At 36.5% G+C, this 22,578-nt stretch overlaps 1 protein-coding gene across 1 annotated transcript in view; it reads right to left on the reverse strand.

The window, feature by feature from the left end:
* Positions 1–22,578, reverse strand: part of PTH2R (parathyroid hormone 2 receptor) — a 77,635-nt gene that overhangs the window by 27,568 nt on the left and 27,489 nt on the right. Inside the window, exons 5-8 of the mRNA XM_081813751.1 lie at positions 15,629–15,726; positions 10,815–11,004; positions 9,472–9,625; positions 999–1,059 (exon numbers count right to left, since the gene is read on the reverse strand). Coding sequence (XP_081669877.1) covers positions 999–1,059; positions 9,472–9,625; positions 10,815–11,004; positions 15,629–15,726 — 503 coding nt within the window. The remainder of the gene's footprint in view (positions 1–998; positions 1,060–9,471; positions 9,626–10,814; positions 11,005–15,628; positions 15,727–22,578) is intronic.

Raw genomic sequence — 22,578 nt, forward strand, 5'->3', positions numbered from 1 at the left:
AGTTTGTATCAAATTCAAATAAGTAGGTAATAAGTGGAGCCCATGCATGTTAAACATAAGTATAACTGGGCACTAAATATTCATGATACACCTGGGGTGCCTGGGTGGCTCAGTTGGTTAAGGCTCAACTCTTGGTTTCGGCTCAGGTCATGACCTCAGGGCCGTGAGATCAAGCCTTGCACTGGGCTCCGTGTTCAGTGCCGAGTCAGCTTGAGATTCTCTCTCCCTCTCTCTCTGCCTCTCCCCCCACTTGCACTCTCTATGTCTCTAAAATAAATAAATAAAACCTTAATAAATAAATAAACACTCATTATACACCAAATATATGAGGCACAAAATATTCCCTGATACACAGGAAGTGCTCAATATTCTTGACATCTTAATTCAGCCACTGATTGGTGAAACCCATGCCCACATATCCCGTGCCCAAGGAACACAAATAAAACCCAAAGCTGTTTAGCAGGCTAACTGGTAAGCTATAGCTATGACCAGGCATACCTGCCTCCCATCAGTATGAGAAAGGAAATGTGTGTCACTGGCCCAAGGCACCTTCTGGCTGTGGGTCTCCTTGCTGCAACCTCATCTCTGGTCTTCACAGCCACACCGTCAAGTGGGGAAAGCTGATGTGGCACAGATCTCAATATTGCCCATCCTGGGACTCAGGTGGTGTGGGTCCTGCCACAGGCTTCCGTCATATCCCGTGTGTTAACTTACCCATCTCTTTCCCCTTGCTTCTTACAATATATTTTAAAATGATATTATAAACTAAAGAGGTCAAGCATCCTAATCTGGTCAGTGAGTCTTTCTGTCCCATGACCTCTGCGATGGATAGCTTGCTGATAATGTATCGCAGGCTACAATCACATCAAGGTAACTTTCTACATGACATCCCTGAGGGGACATGTAATCAACAGTAGCAGCAAGTGTCAATTCCAGGCAGGAAGCCTGAGTCTTGAGAAAATCTGAGGTGCTCTCCTTACCTCTCCTTTTTCACTCACCTTGCATCAGCCAGAGTTGCCCGTGCGACAGCCCAGGCCACAACAAATGCAGCTGGGAACCCTGCGATCAAAAAGGGATTCAGAAACTGTATTTACTGTAAGATGAAGGGAATTTTTAATCTCATACTCTGCACACATAAGAATATACTATTAAAAGTTGAGAGAGGGGCGCCTGGGTGGCTCAGTTGGTTAAGCGACTGCCTTCGGCTCAGGTCATGATCCTGGAGTCCTGGGATCGAGTCCCGCATCGGGCTCCTGGCTCGGCGGGGAGCCTGCTTCTCCCTCTGACCCTATCCCCTCTCATGCTGTTTCTCTCTCTCTCTCTCTCAAATAAATAAATAAATAAAATCTTTAAAAAAAAAAAAGTTGAGAGAGAAAAACAGAAATGAAAAATGTTGATATCTCAACAAGAAATTCCACTTGGTTTTCATCTTGTCCACTCAAAAAATGAGCCAGATACATTGTTGTCATTTGTTCCTGAAAGTCTAAAGGTAGAAGGTTGGCCCAATTTTACCCTGAGGGATGTAGGATCAAGCTATACGGGAGGGGAAGGAAGATCTTGGGGCCAGAAGCAGGCAGCGGCTGGAGCACTGGGCTTTGACTCTTGCCGCACTGACAGCTACATGCTTTCAGGGAGGAGTGAAGCAACATGACAGACTTCATGAGGAGCAGCAGGGAGGCTGATGTCATATAAAAAATTAGAACTTAGCCATTCTAAAAATGCAAGCCATAGAGAAGCTATACTGAGAAGTTATAAAACTGGGAAGTTTTAATCAGTTTAGCCTCTTCTTTTTGGGGGGTTCATATTGGCTCAAGACAAGCATTTGCATGCATTTAGACCATAGGGAAGGGTGGCCGCTATGTGAGTTTGGTGATTTGAGTGTGAGATATGCATCCCTCATAAATGTTAAACACCTCGTGAGCTTGCAATGTCAAATCCATTACACTGACTTTCCACGAGTCTGAAAAGGCTGCCCACGGTAAAGGCTGACTGTTCAGTTCATGTTATAGTTGATTGGACTCTGACATCACCCACAAAAAATCACAAATCATAACTTTTATGGAACACAACAAAACAGGACCAAAGGATTTAATGGACAACTTCTCATTCTGTGGAATTTATGAAAGTGGTTTAAAGAAAGGAAAGAGAGAGCATAATGGACACACTGCAGAAGTTAAGAAGCACCTTAAAAGGGAGAGAAAAAGTTTTAATCTAACTTAGAACATTTTTTATTAAGCACAATATTAAATTCTTTACTTTTAAAAACACATCTGTAATTTTTCAAATACTCTTTTTTTAGCAAAAAAAGTGAAAAAGAATAGGTTCAGATGAAGAAAAACACTATTAAAAGTGAAAATAAGATGATACACTGCAATAGAAAATTTTTTGGCTCCCTCAGTGATCATCTAATTGAATCTAGCCTCAGCCTGACTGTGTGCCCACTTAATTTCATGATTCCACATTCGAATTTTATTTATTGTTTGCATAGAACATCTAAATTTCAAACATCATAAAAAAATATGTTCGAATTCTATGTTCCAGGAAACTGTTTTTGTCAAAATAGATCTACCAATTCTGGTTATTTCTTAGGTTCAGTTCACATATTTTATCTATCTTTCTATCCATCTACGTATCTACCCACCTACCTATCCGTCCATCCATCTATCATGCAACCATTTATTAAGGGCCCACGTATATGTCAAGGATTGTTCTAGTTTCAGAAGATAAAACAATAAACAGATCAACACTATCCCTGTTTTTCTGAAGCATATTCTGGAAGGAGATATAAAATTAATAACATAACTTTGGTTCAACCAGTGCTATGAATTAAAAACAAGAATGATGCTGTATAATGGAGTAGAGCTCCTTCTGACAGGGTGGTTCAAAAAGGCCTGAGGTAGCTCCCTTTACTGTTCTGCTGCCTTGGCTATCTTTAAAAAGTATCTGTCTTTGATCAGAATTTTCACATTTTCTCATTTCCAGGTCTTTATCTTTTGCTTCCTTTACAATCTCCCAATCAAGCAATTTCCTGAATGATGTTCTATACACATTGATCAATGGTGCTTGAGTTGGAATTCTGTTTTAGATAATAATTATAACAAACATCTTATATCAGATACCATGTCTTAATGAAATTACTTTTCTCATCATCTTGGAGGACTCTCACTCACAACACTAGCACAGAGGCAACCACGGAGGAAAAAGAATTAAAACCACTCTGGGATTTAAGGATTTTGCATCACCAGTCTTAGTATCATATTATTATATACTTTAGAACACATAAATACAGGGGAAAATGTTTGAGATTTAGATGTTATTTTAAGTCTAAGTGCTAATGTAAGTAAATTTAATGTAAATTTGAATGTCACTCAATATATGCATTTACCTTGAGAGCTATCTTCATAAAATGTCAGTATAAATAAGAGACATCTGAGAGGGAGGCAATCTCTAGTCTAAAAATAAGTAGATATCCATTACTACTCTCCTTTGAAATGAAGTTTTGGACTAACTAATAGTAGTCAAAATGTTTTAGCAATTAAACCCTTCCTTCAAATAAAAACTTATGCAGCAACCCACTGCATAAGACAGAGATGCTTTGAAGTCATAGAGGGTAAAAAGGATGTTCTCATCTTGGTCTATGTAGTTTCATCTTGTTTTAGATATTTTAGAAGCTTCATAAAACCATACCTCAGCCTTACCCTCCTCCAGTGGTCCTACTGTAGTATTGTAAAATCACAGGTTGACCATAAAGAGCAAAGTTAGTTCTAAAAATTAGAGACCCATCATGACATAGGATGCCTAGCTTTGCTACAGACATACTGTGTATCTTACCAACCGGAAACCTTGATGCCCCTAGGAATCCATCTATGTTGACTGCTCAGACATGAAGCTCTAGGCTATGCTTCCAGTTCCCTCACTACTCATCATAGAATGCTGGAATTCAATACCCATCACCTATGTTTCATCCTTTAAGGAACCAAGAAGTACCTCCATATGATTTTGGCAGAATTGTTCTCAACTTTCATGGGACTCTAAGCCAATACTGAATGAGTACAACTCTCTTTCAGGAAAATTGCAAAGCCTATGAAAGTCTTCCATTGCTACAAAGAAGAGTGTCAATTTATGAAACTTTAGAAGAGCTACCTCCTCCTGAGATGGAATTGCTACAGGAAACAAAAGAAATATTTTAAAAACATATCTAATTTATAGTCCAAAAAAATGTTCTAGAAGAAGAGTAAGGCACTGTGGGAAAGGACCAATCTGAAACAGAAGAGCTACAATAAAAAAGAAAATATGTTTACTGAATTAAATATTGCCAGGGGGCAGAAACTTAAAAGATCAAATTGATGGAGATGAAGTGAAATTTTGAAACCAGGTGAACTTACTGAGATAAATCTACATAACTGCTACAAATGTAAATCTAAGTGTGACTATAATTTGTTTTCTTTTAAAGAGGTAATAATCTATATAATCTTAAATAGTTAGGAGTAAAACTCCAAATTACGTCTAAAAAGATTGGGGAAAATGATAAGCAGAGAGATTCAAATTCTGTATCTTTCATAAAGTAGGGTTAAAATATCGATCTTTTATTGACTCTAATTGTTGAATATAATTTTAACTTTAAGGCAACATTCAGTAGAACTAGTAATGGCATTAAAAATCATAAGGAAAGGGAGAAATAGCTTTTCTAGGTTTTTAAATTTTGCTTGAAGCCAGTTGAAGATTTTTAACTGTGTAAAGGTATTATATTGGCTATTCTAAACAATTTTTTGGAGAACAGATCTTATAAATTAAATATTTTGAATATAATATGTATGATCAGAACAGGCAAACACAAAACAAAATAACCTACTGGGTCAGACTGCATGCTTATTGTGTGCAGGGACTTCAACACATATCTCTGTATTTCAATTATATTTACTGCCAATGGGATAATCAAAAAATATTTGCTGAATTGAGATCACCTGATACAAAGATAATAAAACTGGAAACGTATAATCTTTTCCTGATTATTTTCAGAGAATACAGAATGTGAAAATATTCTACAAGAAAGCTTGGCAACGGAGACATGACTACATGATAAAATCAGGATAGGTGATCTCATATGATAATATGTACATTCTGGCATCTTATCTGACAGCTGAAACTTAAGAATGGTTGCTAATATAGAGGCAAATTACCACATTAGGGATCAAGAAATAAGACTGACACCTTATAAATATAGAATTAAATATATAGAAAAAATAATATGTACTTGGAAGAAAATGGAACCAAGAATAAAGTGCCTTATTTATGAGAAAATTAAGGCAAGAAGAGGGAAAATTAAGAATGTGGTTGGTTGAAAGAAAACTATAGTCATCATTGGAATTTGCCTTTACTCTTCTATACATCTTGTTTGGGGATGAAGATGTGTAAAAACAGTTATTTTAAACATTTGCCTTCAATTTACTAAGAGTCAGATACAGCATCTGCTCCTCTTTAGATTGTAATTTCCTTCCCTTCCAATTTATTCTCAAGAATCAGCAAAATCAATGTAAATAATATAGCTCCACACATCACTATAAGGTGAGTAATAAAGTTCTATTTATTTAGCTGAAGAGAGCTTAAAGTTATCATGATTGGGTCCAATGAATAATAATAAAGGAATCCAAGTAAGTTCTCTTCTCTAGCGAAGCTAATAAATCACATCATTGGAAGAAAATATGAAATTGGATTCACTCTAAATTACTCTAGCAAAGGATCATGCAAAGCAGCTATAATGTTTTTTGATCATTGATTTTCTTAATGGAATTTAGAAAAATGAGTCAGAAATCAAAATGATTCTAAAATCAGACCGTCAGTGCTAAGGGAAAAATAGTCTATTAATCAAATAGACTTAGGTATTTAATTCATTAAATAGTAGCTGCATTTAAGTAATGGAGGGATACTCTTTTTTTTAAAGATTTTATTTATTTATTTGAGAGAGAGAGAGAGCATGCGTGCATGCACGCTCATGAGTGGGGGAAGGGTCAAGGGCAGAGGCAGAGAATCTCAAGCAGACTCTGAACTGAGCATGGAGCCTGATGCAGGGCTCGAGGAAGGACTAACCGGGGGCTCGACCTCACGACCCTGAGATCATGACCCTGAGATCATGACCTGAGCTGAAACCAAGAGTTGGATGCTTAACAGACTGAGCTACCCAGGCACCCCAGTAGTGGGGAGATATTCTTTAGAGAATATTACTATAGTTATAGACACCCTAGCCTAGAGAATTTTTTTTAGTGGAGTTGCAAACAAAGAATCAGAAGGTAGACCAAGTGTGGAACCATAATTCCATAAAGATTGGTTATTAGTGTTTTATATTGTGATTAAGTGTGTGTGGATATATCGCATGTAAAATGTTTTTCAAAGCAAGCTTCCATGGGAAGCCTACTTGCTTTCTTGTTTGTTCTTAAACCATTTGATGAAAAGAACACTTCAAGTAATGATGCTTCTACTGTAGTCATCATTCCAATGCTAAAGTTCTTGTCAACAAATCAATAAATTTGTATAGGAAGGGAAGAAATTCATATGCATATAGAAGCTCACTGGACTTTTTTTTTCATTCTGTTTTTCATAGAAAGGTCTGAAAACTAGTTTCTCGGGTTTAAGTGAAACAAACTTCTGACTTTAAAGAGGAACCGACTGAGTGATAGAGGATGTGAAGAACAAAGGCAAAAGGAAATGTAGATAAAATTAAACTTCTTTATAACTTGCAGCCCACTGACAAATACTTGAGGCAGGCAGAATATGACATTCCTCCAGGAACTCTCAACTGTCTTAATGTTAATGCCTTGCTAGAGGTAAAACACAACCTTAGCTTGACAATAGCTAGGCCCCCAGAATCCTGTAAGTCTTCTTTAGCATATGAAAATCCTTTTGGAAACTTCCTTTGTCTTTACCTCCCCCAACTCCAAAGTATATAATCAATTGCAACTCACAATCCCAGAACTGCTCTGCCTAGGGGTCCTGTCCCCGAGCTTTAATAAAAGCACATTTTTGCACTGAAAAATGTCTCAAGAATTCCTTCTTGACCATTCACTCAGGAACCCCACTTCAAATCACATCAATAGAGACCAAGTAAGAGTTCTGGAGGAGTTGGCTATCAAGCCACTAAGTACACAGAGAAAAAAAGAATTTATTATGTATGACCAGTGGTGTAGAAATCCAAAATATAAAATGTAACTCAGACAAATGTCTACATTCATTGTTGAATTTTCTATCAACACCTTTACCAACTTCTAGTAATTACGTTGGTGATGTAAGAAAGACGTTAAGGTTCAAAGCCAACGGCCAAGAAAGAATTCTTGAGACGTCTTTGGTGCAAAAAGGTGATTTTATTAAAGCACAGGGACAGGACCCATGGGCAGAAAGACCTGCACGGGGGTCATGAGGAGTGGCCCATTATATACTTTCAAGTTGGGAGGAGGTTAGGGATAGTGTAAGTCTCTAAGGAATTTTGGAAGCAAGGTTTCCAAGACCTTGAAGGGACTAGCTATTGTTGGGAAAAGGTCATTTATTACCGTCTAATAAAACCTTAGTCATGATACCCTTCAGATGTATATCAGTGGGCCATATGCTTGGGGGATGATTGCCAACACGTATCTTGGGGGGTTCAGAGGTAAAGGAAATTCCCAAAGGAATTTTTAGACGTCAAAGTAGACTTAGAGGATCCTGGAGGATGAGGGGCTTAGGCTAGGATTGCCTTTTGCTCTTAGCAAAGTATTAACATTGAAGCAGTTGAGTCCCTAGGGGAATGTCACTCTGCCTGTTTTAAGGACTTGTCAATGGGCTGTAGGTAGTAGGGAAATTTAATAGTTTTTCTTCTGCCTTTGTTTCCCACATCACTGGTACACAGATATAATTTTGATTTGAAGGCAAACTACCAAAAACTATTCAGGAAATTTCCAAAGCACCCTAAAAAATAAAATATCCTTTTTATTTTTTTTTATGTTTTTAGTAACTGCTAGTCAAAGGGAGAGCTTTAAAACAGACAAGCTGCCTTCAGAAATACAACTTTATTCACAATAATTTCATAATAAATGAAATATTACAGTAAATAGACTCTTTGTCTTCTAAAAGGTTACTCATTAACTAGCAGGAAATTCAATAATCCCTACTCCATATTTTCAAATGTTAAAAAGCAGTATTAAAGCCAAACAAGCAAAGAAATATTCTTATTTTGGAGGAGAAAAAAAAAAACCTTCAAATTTAATCTTGAGCCACTCAGTTAATTTTTTTCTTATGCTGAGTCCCTTATAATGTGGATATAAAAATAACAATGGAGATCTGCAATTGTTGATCATGAGGCTTCTTAATTGTAACCACATATGAGTTTCAATTTCTCTTAAATTTGAACAAGCAACATCCTTTCCCCATGTCATGTTGAGTTAGTGCCTAGTCCAGTGTAGTGCTGAGAAGGCATTTTTGGAATGTGAGCTAAATATCATTTTTTTTTAAATTACTTATGCAGAAAGCAATTTGAATTATTTCCTTCCAAAAGACATGGTAAGTCTACATAATTAGTTTGTAATTTGTATCATTAAATGAAGTCAAGATGGTCTTATAAATTCATTTCTGGTATTCTCATCATACAACCTAAAAATACAAATCAACAATTCATCACTATAGCTTAGAAATTTAAAAATCAAAATATTTAGGATGAAATTATTGCTAAATCAGGACATTGACATAAGACATGAGCATAGCAGTTCTCAGTGTGTTCTCTTATATTTCCACCAAAGAATTCTCTCAAGAATCTGACCTAAGAACTCTAACCGTAAGTTAAAGATGAAAAGTTTGTTACCACTGGGAGGATTTTAGACTTGATCTTAATAACCTTTCCCAATGAACAATGGAAGAGAAAGAAGGAGATATAAAGGTAAGATGGGGAGAGATTTCAGGAAAATAGCTGAAAGTATGCTAATGATAAGTGATATAGGAAAACGTTGGGGTTCGGAGCAAACACTCAAGATTGAGACTTCTTCCGTGCAAAAAGGTGGTTTTATGAAAGCACGGGGACAGGACCCGTGGGCAGAAAGAGCTGCCGCGGGGTTGTGACAGGTGTCTGATTGTACACTTTCAAGTTCGGAGGGGGTTAAGGCCAGGATAAGTCCCTAAGGAATTTTGGAAACAAGGTTTCCAGGACCCTGAGGGGTCTAGCTATTGTTAAGAAAAGGTCATTTATTTCTGTTTAGTAAAAACTCAGTCCTGAGACTCTTCAGATGAATATCAGTGGGCCATATGCTTGGAGGATGATTGCTAACATGTATCTTATGGGGTAGAGATAAAGAGTTCCTAGAGGAATGTCACTCTGCCTGTTTCAAGGACTTGTCAGTGGGCTGTAAGTAGTAAGGAAATTTAATTTTTTCTTTTGCCTTTGTTTCCCACATCAATAGGTTTAACAGAAATCCATAATCCAGTTTAAAGGGAAAGGAGACATAAATACCTTACCCCAGCCTATCAAGATGAAGCCCCACAGGTATTTGGTGTCCGAAAAGAATGCCACAAAGATTAGACTATGTAGGTAGACACCTTCCACCAAGATCCAATAGTAATTTGTAGCCAAGAAGTAAATGAACATCACAACAGCAATCTTGCACCCAATCTGTTACAAATAAACCAGAATTGCATCATATTAGAACTCTTAATTATACTACATGCAACAGACCATGAAAAAATAGTTCTGTATTTCTTTTTTATGATCTGTTTCCTGTATGTAGGAAAGCCAAGACTGTTGAATGAGACCAGAACAAAGTTATTTTAAGACAGCATCTCTAAGACTATGGGCTCGATTCTGTTCTTAAAATAAGATATTTTTCCTTTAGAAGTTACCAAAAAATCACTTTTCTTTGATTTTTCCTATTTATGAAAGTAATACTTGATCATCAGAGAAAATTAGAAAATACAGAAAAGCATAAAGAAGAAAATATTAGCCATTATTCTACCATGATTTTATTTTATTCTCATCTTTCTTATGCCCCAAAAGTCAATGGCTAAAATAATAAGCATTTACTACATCTTATGAATCTATGCATTGGCTCAGTGATTCTGCTGATCTGGGCCAGCCTCTGCTAATCTTGGCTAGGCTCATTCACAGAGCTCTACCCTTCACCAGCACACCATCACTTCCATTTCATTCTATGGGATAAAACAAGTCACCAAAACCAGCACAGAATCAGAATCAGCAGGGACTACAAAGTTACAGGGCAAAGGCCAAAGCCACAGAAAGGGCATTAATTCATACTATCAAGACATATAATCTATTATACTTAATTCCCAGATACAGCACATCAGTGATTTAATTAACTGAATTATTGAGTGATTCTATTTACTAAACAACACCAGGACATTTCAGAGTAGAATCAAGTACCCTGGAATCTTATATTGGAACAAGTCTGAATCTACAATAAAGAAGGTAAATGTTGTGGGCTTTAAAATAACACACTTCTGGTTTTGCAAGTGGGCTCTTTACTTCTGAACACGGTAAGCCATGAAAGCTAGTATGAGCTCCACATCAAATGCACTCCAGTCATGTGATTTTTGAAGTCCCCATGCCAGAATATTCTTATGGAAAGAGCTCAAGACTTTTAATAGTCTAAGATGATGAGTAATTAGGCATAAAGCTTAAGGACAGAATTGAGGTAATAAATATCATTATATAAATTAGTCATCTATCTTGGTTAATTCAGAGATTACATAAACCAAAACAAGTTAAGATTTAGTGGCCTGTAAAACTGTACTTGTCTGTAATGTTATAGGAATCAGTAATGAGAGAAAATGGTGAAAACACTTACATATTTTGATTTGTCCACAGAAGGCATTTCTATGGAATTTTGTAGGTCATCCTGCATCAACAGGGACTGCAGCTCCTTTACTCCTATGTGAGCATGGACCACTTTGTCCTTGACAAAGATGCTTACAGCTCTCAGCATGAAAGACACAAACAAGTGCATGTGGATATAGTTCCTAGTGCAATGCAATCGTCTATGGAGAGAAAATATTCAGTATTTACATTTGGATGAAATTAGATATAGGTAAAGAAAATACATAAATGTAACAAAAAAGAAGAAAATACAGTAAGCCTGAACAAAGACAGAAACCCATTACTATCTATTTCCAGTTGAAACAACTGGGATCAAAAACTAAAATGTAACTTTTTGAGGAATAATTTCAAATTTAACCTGATCTACTACTATATTTATCCCAATTTTGCATAGTTAACTATTGTGCTATATTAAACTAAAGCATTATACTAAAATATATATTAAAGTAATAATAAGTTATGACTACTGGAGAACCATTTTGATATTATTTAAAAATGGAGCTTTCAGGGGCATCTGGGTAGCTCAGTCAGTTAAGCGTCTGCCGTGGGCTCAGGTCATGATCCCAGGGTCCTAGGATCGAGTCCCACATTGGACTCCCTGCTTGGTGGGGAGTCTGCTTCTCCCTCTCGCCCTGTTCCTGCTCTATCTCCCCCTCTCTCTCTCTCTCACTTGCTCACTCTCTCTCAAATAAATAAAATCTTTTTTTTTTAATTTTTTTTTTATTTATTTTTGAGAGAGAGAGAATGACAGAGAGAGAGAGAAGGAGAAGGGTGAGGGTCAGAGGGAGAAGCAGACTCCCTGCCGAGCAGGGAGCCCGATGTGGGACTCGATCCTGGGACTCCAGGATCATGACCTAAGCCAAAGGCAGGCGCTTAACCAACTGAGCCACCCAGGCGCCCAAAATCTTTTTTTTTTAAAGTGGAGCTTTCACATTTTCAACACATACTCTACAAGAAAAAGTAAATATTTTGATAACATTACACAACTTTATGTCTTAGTAACGTTAAAGAGTAAACAAGCTTACTTTAACATAAAAAGCTTGGGTTCATAAAAGAATCTTAGACACAAATTAAACCATAACATACATAGGAGTAGATATAGTATTACTAATTTCCTGTACAAAAAGCTAACTCCAAAAGATATCTTTTCTTAAAAACACTCTTAAGAAAGGGTTGTAGAATCTGTCCCAGCTCTACCATTGTTTGACTGCAAGACAGTACAACTTTCCTGTACAATGATCACCATATTACTACTTCTTTTCCAGAAAGGACAAAGTACATAAGTGTAAGAGAGTAAAAAAATTTTTAATCCAATAATATATTTTTACATTTCATAATATAGTAGGGGTAGGCCAACTGAGAATGAGCTAAATTTAGACATTTTGGAAATGTTATTTTGTTAGTATTGTGGGGACATGTATACATGTCCATTCTGCCCAGACAGTCCTCCTCATTAATCAATTCCCTTTGGGGAGTGTCTTCACAGGTGAGTGGGATTTGACCATATAGGGTTATCGGGTATCTGTGGAAATTATTGACTGTGAATAGCGCTATCACAGTATCTAAGTAGGTATTGATTTTTAGAAGACTCAACACTACTTACTATCTTAATAAAAAACTATCTTGTTTTGTGAAACAGAAGAGTTTCTGAAATTTTTGTGTAACATTCTGCTATACAGTATAGTAATTATATAAAAAGTATTATATAGAGGGACGCCTGGGTGGCTCAGTTGGTTAAGAGGCTGCCTTCGGCCCGGGTCGTGATCCCAGGGTCCTGGGATCAAGTCCCACATCAGGCTCCTTGCTCAGCAGGGAGCCTGCTTCTCCCTCTCTCTCCCTCTGCTTGTGCTTTCTCTGTCAAATAAATAAAATCTTTAAAAAAAAAAAGTATTATATAGAAAGAATTTGTTAAACAGAGTGATAAATTGCGATGTAAACTGAAGAATTACTACTTAGTGATTTGTATCCTCCTGAAACCTTATGTAGCTTTTTTTCTCATAAATATTCATCTATTATTCTGAACAACCAGAGCTACACTTAGTATAATGTGATGAACTCTGGATAGGAATTGGAAGATGACAGTTCTGTTTCCAGCCATACCACCTATGACTTTGTGACCTTGGACACTGAACTTCAGTTTCTTGGTCTGTAAAATAGGATAATACTGCCAAGCCAATTTCACAAGGCTGTCTTGAGGAACCCCTCCATAATTCCACAAACCTGTGTTCCCCTTCTCCTTTAAAAACTTCATTATCTCCCTATTCTCTACCTTTACAAGATAAAATTCAAAGCCTTTGACAAAGACCGGCAAAACCAGCGCCACAAAATCTAGTTTCTTCCTAGTCATTCCTATATGGCCACTCCACCCTATGCATCAAATGATGCATTCACATGGGACTCTTCTATGTTCCCAGAGTCTACCCTGCTCCTCCCTACCTCTCAGTTTTGCACATTCTGTTCCCATCATCTGGAATATACTGAATTCCTTCTCATCATTGCAATATCAGTTCACATGTCAGTGTGTTCTGGGAAGTCTCTCTCTCTTACCCAGTCAGTTTTAGCCTCTTTGGTGTTCCCAAAACCCTTTATAAAAGACTGTATTAGGGCGCCTGGGTGGCTCAGTCGTTAAGCGTCTGCCTTCAGCTCAGGTCATGATCCCAGGGTCCTGGGATCAAGTCCCACATCGGGCTCCCTGCTCGGCAGGAAGCCTGCTTCTCCCTCTCCCACTCCCCCTGCTTGTGTTCCTGCTCTCGCTGTCTCTCTCTCTGTCAAATAAATAAAATCTTAAAAAAAAAAAAGACTGTATTATAGTATTAACAATATTTTATTTGATAATCATTTAATGAGTCAGTCTCTCATATATACTGCTTTTCTAGTCTGTAACATATCTTAATTTGTCCTCCATCAATACTAAAAAGAGTCTATCATATATGGCAGAGAAAAAGCTTGTTGTGTCAATGGACTAGTGAATCAATAAAGAAAAAGTTTTGGATATATAAACTATACTGTCATAAGATGAGTAATTGCTTTAGAAGAAGTAGTTGGAATATTAAACTAGTCATTTATTTATTAATTCAACAAATATATATTAAGCATCACTATATATCAGGTACATTACAACCACTAAGAATGCTACAATGAGCAAAAAATAAATAAATAAATGTTCTCATGTGGCTTTACATTCTAGAGGGAGAGATAAAAAATAAAAAGAAAAGAAAAAGAAATAAACAGAATAAAAAGATAAGTAAAACATCAGATAGTACATTAGGTAGTGATAAATCCAAAGAGAAAAACAGCGAAAATAGGTATAAGAAATTTCGAGGAAGAGGGGATTGTAAGATGATAGGAAACAAAATATAAAACATTTTGTTTTTTAAATATGTCATCTACCCTCATTCCTTTTCCCATGCATAATTTAGCACTAAATTCCTAAAATTGTATTGTCTTAATTAATATACCTCAAGATCTTCCCTTTCTATCCAATCCTCAAAGCCACTGCCCTTGGCCAGGCCACCATCTTCTTGTCCTGAGTTACTCTAACAGCCTCTTCCAAATGGGCTTCCTATCATGCCTCCCACCAACTCACACTCCACCTCACAAGTGACTTTCCTGTCACTCTTCTGCTTAAAATCCTTCAATGGCTCCTCATCACTCTTAGGGTAAAGTTCAAATTTCTTCATATAACCCACAGGTCTCAAAACACTCTCAACCCTGCTTACCACTCCAGTCTCACTGCCCATCACTTAGCTGCACCAAAACTCTGCTTTCTCAAATATTCCATGCTTTTGATCTAAACTTAGGTTTGGAATTCTGCCCCCCAGTGTTCTCTTTTGGTTAAATCTTATTTACAGTCATGCATCTTTTGAGATTTCACTTCATCCCCATACTCTGCCTTCCCAATTACCATACACCACCTGAATCATACCATTTCTCACACTGTACACTGTTTTCTCAGCTATGTGTATCACAAGCCAGCTGCAAGCATCATGAGTACACATTTCCCATGCATGTTGTGCACTGTTTTTTGTTTTGTTTTGTTTTTAAAGATTTTATTTATTTATTCGACAGAGAGAGACACAGCGAGAGAGGGAACACAAGCAGGGGAGTGGGTGAGGGAGAAGCAGGCTTCCTTGCGAGCAGGGAGCCAGATGCGGGGCCCGATCCCAGCACCCTGGGATCGTGGCCTGAACCAAAGGCAGACACTTAATGACAGCCACCCAGGCACCCCATGTTGTGCACTGTTTTATCTCGATATTGGTGCTCAAAATTTTGTACTGATTTACATTAAATTGTATTGAATTGGCCAAAAGTTTCAGTGGATAAAAATAAACCATAACAGAAGCAATAAATACAACTTCTTTAGATACAATACCAGATCATTTGGGAGATTATTTAAAATGAATTTCTGTCCAATGGCGCCAAAATCATTTGGGAAGAATGAAGTCTTTGCATCATGAATGAAAATCTTTGTAGCTCATTCTGCTCTACTCTGCAGCCCTTTGCAGACAAATACACTGTAGCGCAGGTCTATAGGCTTAATGGTTTCATACTGCTTTGATATTTTTAAAGATTTTTTTTTTAGTTTTTAAACAACAATAATAAAAACCCTGAATTTCCTCATGAAAAATAAATTTTCAAAGCCAAATAATATTATAACACTAGGCTGAATTCAAAAACTTGTGCTGGGAAAAGTATTTGGGCCAGAAATTGTGAGACCTCAGCGTCTTCTATGCGTAGGACACAGAACCTGTCCCTTCATGGAGAAAGGGATTGGGAATCACTCACCTGAAGTAACCAATGATGAGAATAGCCACAGCCAAGGAACCAAAGGAGACAGAATATCCGATTGTGTACATGACATAGAGGCGTTCAAAGAATTCTTGCTGAAGGGGAAGAGATTTAATTAGAAAAATAGCTTTTAACAAGTAGATGTAGATAAAAATCATGCTTCTTCCTGTTTAGAGACAGGCAGTGTGTTATCACATTTATATAACATAGATTATTCATCCGGCCTTTCTTTTATTTCCTAAATTCCAGTCAGAGGGTTTGGGTTTTTTTTTTAAGATTTTATTTATTTTTTTGAGACGGCGGGGGGGCATGAACAGGAGGAAGGCACAGGGAGAAGCAGGCTCCCCGCTGAGCAGGGAGCCCCACACAGGACCCTGAGATCATGACCTAAGCCGAAGGCAGACACTTAACCAAATGAGCCACCCAGACACCCCTCAAGTCAGAGTTAAAGATGTAATAATAATAATAATATTCAGCATTTCTTGCTTAAGTGAGGTCAAATTAAATGTTGCAATATTTATTTCGTGAATTTTTGTGCTGTCCATTTTAATTAATTGGAATTGTATACCTAACGTGATAGTTGAAGTAAACAAAACGTGTTACAGGGCTATTGTAAGAGGAAACTAGTAAAAACAATGCCATTTTTGGAATATTATTTCTAGTTTTCCTTAAGTTTTTTATTGAGCTGTAATTTACATGAAATAAAATATACAGGTCTTAAGTGAGCACTTTGATGGGCTTTGACAAGCCATGTTTGCTGTGCAACTTGCCAGCCAAAAAACCACCCACCATTCACTCCCAGGTAACTTCTGTTCCAATTTCTGTCACCACAAATTGGCATCATCTGTTCTTGTACTTCATGTACTTTTTGACTGTTCTTAGACTTCTTAGAATTAGATAGTATATACTTAGTATATACTCTTTTTGTCAACATACTGTTTTTGATATTCACCAATATAGTTACATGAATCAATGGTCCATTCCTTTGTAATTTTTAAAAGAAATTATAAATTCACAAGAACTGGAAAAGACAGTAAAAAAGTGCCATTTATCCTTCACCCAGTATTCTCCAATGGTTACATCTTAACATAATTATACTAAAATATCAAAGGCAGAAATTTGACATGGTGCACTTTGTGTGTTTATAGTTCTGTGTCATTTTATCACATATGTAAATTTTTGTAACCAGCACTTCAATCAAGATACAGAACTATTGTACACCACCTTCAAGACCTACCTTGTGCTGTCCTTTAAAGTCACCCAGAGACCCCTCTTCCCCAGCATCCCTGACACCTAGCAACCATTAATGTTTTCTACCTCTATAATTTTGTCACTTCATAAGTGTTATAGAAATGGAATCATACAGTATGTGACCTTTTGAGATTGGCTTTTTTCACTCACAATAATGACCTCAAGATACATTCAAGCTGTTGTATAGATCAAGTTTATTCTTTTTTATTGCTGAATAGTATTGCATGGTATGTATGTAACCTATGTATATCAGTATATATAAAATGTTTCAAACTTTGTAGACAGCTTACATTTGGGTCACATTTTTTTTATAAAGATTTTATTTATTTATTTGCCAGAGAGAAAGAGAGAGAGCACAAGTAGGGGGAGCAGCAGGTAGAGGGAGAAGCAGGTTCCCCGCTGAGCAAGGAGCCCAATGTGGGACTCGATCCCAGGACTCTGGGATCATGACCAGAGCTGAAGGCAGACGCTTAACCAACTGAGCCACCCAGGCATCCCTTGGTTCACATTTTTTAATAAATTTTTCAATCTCTGTTAATTGGTATAATTAGACCATTTTTTTAAATATAATATTGATATGTTAAGGCTAAGTCCATCATTTTATTTTTTTATTTTCTATTGTTCTATTTTTCATTTCTCTGTTTAATTTTTCCTGCCACCCTGTGGGTTACTTGAACATTTTGTGGAATTCCATTTTGATGTCCCTTTTTATATAGTGCTTTTGGTGGTTGATCTATGTATTACATTGTACAGCTTAATGCAGAACCTTTGATTACTGAATGCTTACCTTTCTTCTTTTCTAATTAAGCATATAATTAAGTTATATTTAATCAAGCATATGATAAGCTATAAATCTCCTTCAAGCTCTGCTTTTGTTGTTTCCCCCAATTTTTTGATATATTCAACTTTCATAATTATTCAGTTCAAACTTTTGCCATGGATGGCATATATTCCAACAATTTGTGAATTGTCCACATATTTTATTTCAATTGATCTTCAATTAATTCTTTTGTGGTCAGAAAATACACTCTGTGTGATTTTAATCTTGAGGTTTATTGACACTTGTTTATAGTCCAGCATATGTTCAATCTTGAAGAAGCTTTGATGTATAATTTAAAAGAATGTGAATTTTGTAGTGTTTGTATTCTATAAGTGGCATTTTCGTCAAATTGTGTGAAAGGTTATCCTATGGAAGTTTCTGTCTAATTGTTTTACCAATTACTAAGAGAATGGTATTTTTATATATTTCAACGTGGTGGGATTTGACCATGTCTCCCTTTTGCTTTGACAATTTTTGCGTTATGCAATATGAAGCTCCTAAATGCATGCATATTTAGGATCATTATTTCTTTCTGGTAAATGGATTCTTTTACCATTCTGATATGTCCCTCCAACTTAGTAATACTCTGTCTTGAAGTCTACTTAGCCATTTCTTATGCTTAGGGTAAGCACTGCATATAACTCATCCACCCTTTTAATTTCAACAAATCTATTACCTTCACATTTATCTGTATCTTTATATTTAGAGTACATTTCTTGCAGACGGTATATACTTAAGTTACACATTTATTACCCATTCTGTCTTTTAAGTGATTGTTTAGTTCATTTACATTGAACACAATCATTGCTATGTTGGGCTTAAATATAACACATTGGTATTAGCATTCTATATGTCCAGTCTTTGTTCCTTTGTACCTACTTCCTTACCTTTTATTTGGGGTGTGGTGTCAATTAAGTATTTCTTAATCTTTCACTTGTGTTAATTTTTAGAAATTATGCATCCTGAACTTATCAGAGCCTCCACTTAAATAATATTGAACTATTTCACAAACTACATAAAGAGTTTACAAATGTATATTCAGTTTTGCTTCCCAGCCTTTGCCCTTTTAGATTTTGTCTACATAGTGCTCACTTCAGCAGCACATATAATAGATTTTGTCTACATAATTTATAAACCTTAGTAAGAGACTACTATGTTTGCTTTAAGCAGTCAATAGACTTTTAAATGAATTATAAAGATATAAAGATAGATATAAGTACAGTAGTAAATAAGGATGATAAGAATACAGTTTTGTTTATTATTTTAGCCTGTCATTTTTATTCATATATATATATATATGTATACATATATATATACCCATTCTGGTCTTCCTCATTCCTTCCTACTAATCTATGTTCCCATCTGGCATATTTCTCTTTGACCTAGAGAACTTTCTTGAGCATTTCCTATACTAAAAGTATGATGAAGATGAATTCTGTCATATGTTTTCTGCCTGAAAAGTATCATTATTTTCCCTTTATCTTTATGCATATTATCACCTTAAAGATGTCATCCCATTATATTCCAGCCTCCATTGTTTCCTGACTAAAAGGCAGACATCTTTTTTATTGCTGTTCCCTAATATGCCCTTTTTCTCTGTGCACTTTTAAGTTTTCTTTTGACTGTGACTTACAGCAGTTTAACTATGATATATCTAAGTATGATTTTCTTTTAATTTATCCTGCCTTGGGTTTGCTAAATTTCTGGAATGTATAGGTTGATTTATTTCATCCACTTAGAAAATTCTTGGCCATTGTCTCCTCAGATATTTATTTTGTTCAATTCTCTCTCTTTACCTCTAATTTCACATGTGTTAGACAATTACATGTTATCTCATAAGCCTCAGATGCTTCCGTTATTTTAATTTATTTTTTCTCCTAAATAAATTAAAATATTTATTAATATTCAGTTGGAAAATTTCTATCGACCTCTCTTTAAGGGCATTAAATCTTTATCATGCTATATCTAGTATGCTATTGAGCATATTAAATGAATTCTTCATTTTGGAATTGAATATTTCAATTTTAGAATTTCCATTTTATTATTTTTTGAAGTTTTTCTCTGATTTTCCCATCTGTTTTATGTACCTTTTTCACCAAATCATCTAACATATTAATAATAGTTATTATTAAGTACTTATCTGCGAATTCTAACATCTGGATCATCTACTTTTTTCTGCTCTTATTTTTACTCCAGATTTTGGGTCCTTGCCTTGTAATTTTGTATCACATTCCAGGTCCTGTAAGTAAAAGAACAGTAGAGACTAAAGTGTATGATGTCAACTGCCTGAAAAGGCAGACCTCTTCCTCCGTCAGGTTTCTTGGGTAAGGAAGCTGGATTACTCTGTTGTTAAACTAAGTTGAGCTTTGTTGTAGTTTTTATTTTATGTTTTTTGTGATCCTGGTTTTGCGTTTTGAGAGCAGAATCAAGACTTGTACAGCTGACCTCGAGATTTTAGCACTAGCAGCCTCTAGTGGTCATTATGTGGATTTTAGTCCCCCTGACATTTTCCAAGCCATAGCACTATTGCTGCTATTTAAACTATCCATCAGTTTTTTGAGTTGCTAGGGATTTTACTTTGCTTTCCTGCTCCTCCCAGGCATGCGGGCTGTAGCAATCATGCCCCATGAGCCTTAAAGTATGTCTCTCAGCTCCGCTGCTCTGTCCCATGACTTTGGCCAACTGCCGCCTTTCACTCTGAGAGTACTTTGCACCTCTTGGGAAATTTCTCTTAGCCCACCTGTGCTGTCCCCAGCCTCTGGCACATGGCCTCCACGCACTCAGTGAAGGCCCCATGGGGAAAAACTGGCTGGTGGGTGATAGCTCACTGTGAATGGGGCTCACTACTTGGGATTCTAAGCCTGTATGCTAACCCTTGTCTGTTAAAAGATGGTTTAAGGGGCACCTAGGTGGCACAGTTGGTTAAGCAGCAGACTCTTGGTTTCGGCGAAGGTCGTGATCTCAGGGTCTTGGGGTCCAGCCACGCGTCTGGCTCAGCAGTCTGCTTCAGGATTCTCTCTCTCCCTCTGCACCCCCCCCCCAGCTTGCTTATTCTCTCTCTCAAATAAATAAATAAATCTTAAAAAAAAAAAAACTATTGGCTTAAGAGACTGGCTCTTTTCTTTCTATCCCCTTCTATGACCTGGTTGTTCCTCTTCTGCTACAGACCCAGGGATTAATAGCAGTCATGGGTCTCTTCTCTTATAGGAAGGGCTTGCCCACTTCTAGACTTAGGATCGTTTAGACTTCTTGGCATCCTCAGCTCACTGATGAGTTATTACAAATTACTGATTTTGCATCTTACTCAGTTACTTTTCCTAACTGAAAGCAAAAGATTTTGCCTCTTGTTCCTTTAAAAAAAACTGTTTACTACATATTCTTATCAGTTAATAAAATACTAAAACTTTTTATAGAAAATATTTGGGGGTGCCTTGGTGGCTCAGTCAGTTAAGGGTCAGATTATTGGTCTCAGCTCAGGTCTTGATCTCAGGGTCACAAGTTCAGGCCCCATGTTGGGCTCCACGCTGGGTGTAGAGTCTACTGGAAAGAAGAAAGAAAGAAAAGAAAAGAAAAGAAAGAAAGAAAGAAAAGAAAGAAAGAAAGAAAGAAAGAAAGAAAGAAAGAAGAAAGAAAAAGAAAGAAAGAAAGAAAAGAAAGAAAGAAGAAAGAAAGAAAGAAAGAAAGAAAGAAAGGAAAGAAAAGAGAAAATATTTGGATAATGGGTGAAACACAAAAGCGGGGGAGGATCTCCTGAATTCCTATCAACCAAAAAGAAACACTGTATTTCATGTATTTCTTTTCATTCTATCTCGATGCAGCATTTTCTATTGTTTTGAGCGTCTACATTCCCAATTTACATACAACTTTATTACCTGATTTTTTTTTCTGTTAACTGTATAACAAAGGAATTTTCTAAGGCCACAAACTCTTTACAAAAAACATTTATATGAGTTTATTTAACCTTCTCTGGAAGGTTCTTCACTGGAAACTTAAATTCTTCAGAATAAACTTAAATTCTTCAGAATATTCACTATAAAAATCCATGGTCCAAAGAACATTTTGTCCACTCAATTCCCAACAATCCAAATCCTTATACTTGAATCTTAGAAGTAACTTTATAAGATCAAAGGATATGACCGCTTTGAAGTTTTTTAAACACATATTGCTAAATTGCTTTGCAGAAGTTCATTTAACCTTTAAACATGAGATGGATTATATGGTAATTTCTACAGTATGCTGCTGTTTTAAATATAATACTCTAACGAATTTAATAACCTTATGGCCTATCAGAAGAGTTCTTTCCCATCTTTTTACTAAGAGTAACTGTCTCCTATAAAGAACTTATCAAACTCAAAACCCAAAGAACAAATAATCCAATCAAGAAATGGGCAGAAGACTAAACAGACATTTCTGCAAAGAAGACATCCAAATGGCCAACAGACACATGAAAAAGTGCTCAACATCACTTGGCATCAGGGAAATACAAATCAAAACCTCAATGAGATACCACCTCACACCAGTCAGAATGGCTAAAATTAATAAGTCAGGAAATGACAGATGTTGGTGAGGATGCAGAGAAAGGAGAACCCTCCTACACTGTTGGTGGGAATGCAAGCTGGTGCAGCCACTCTGGAAAACAGTATGGAGGTTCCTCAACATTTGAAAATAGAGCTACCCTATGACCCAGCAATTGCACAACAAGGTATTTATCCAAAGGATATAAACACTATATAGTGATTTGAAGGGGCACATGCACCCCAGTGTTTATAGCAGAAATGTCCACAACAGACAAACTATGGAAAGAGCCCAGATGTCCATCGACAGATGAATAGATAAAGAAGATGTGGCGTATATACACAATGGAATATTACTCAGC

This window comes from Leptonychotes weddellii, chromosome 3 (assembly GCF_054177405.1).
Source record: "Leptonychotes weddellii isolate Sample4059 chromosome 3, ASM5417740v2, whole genome shotgun sequence".
Taxonomy (NCBI): Eukaryota; Metazoa; Chordata; class Mammalia; order Carnivora; family Phocidae; genus Leptonychotes; species Leptonychotes weddellii.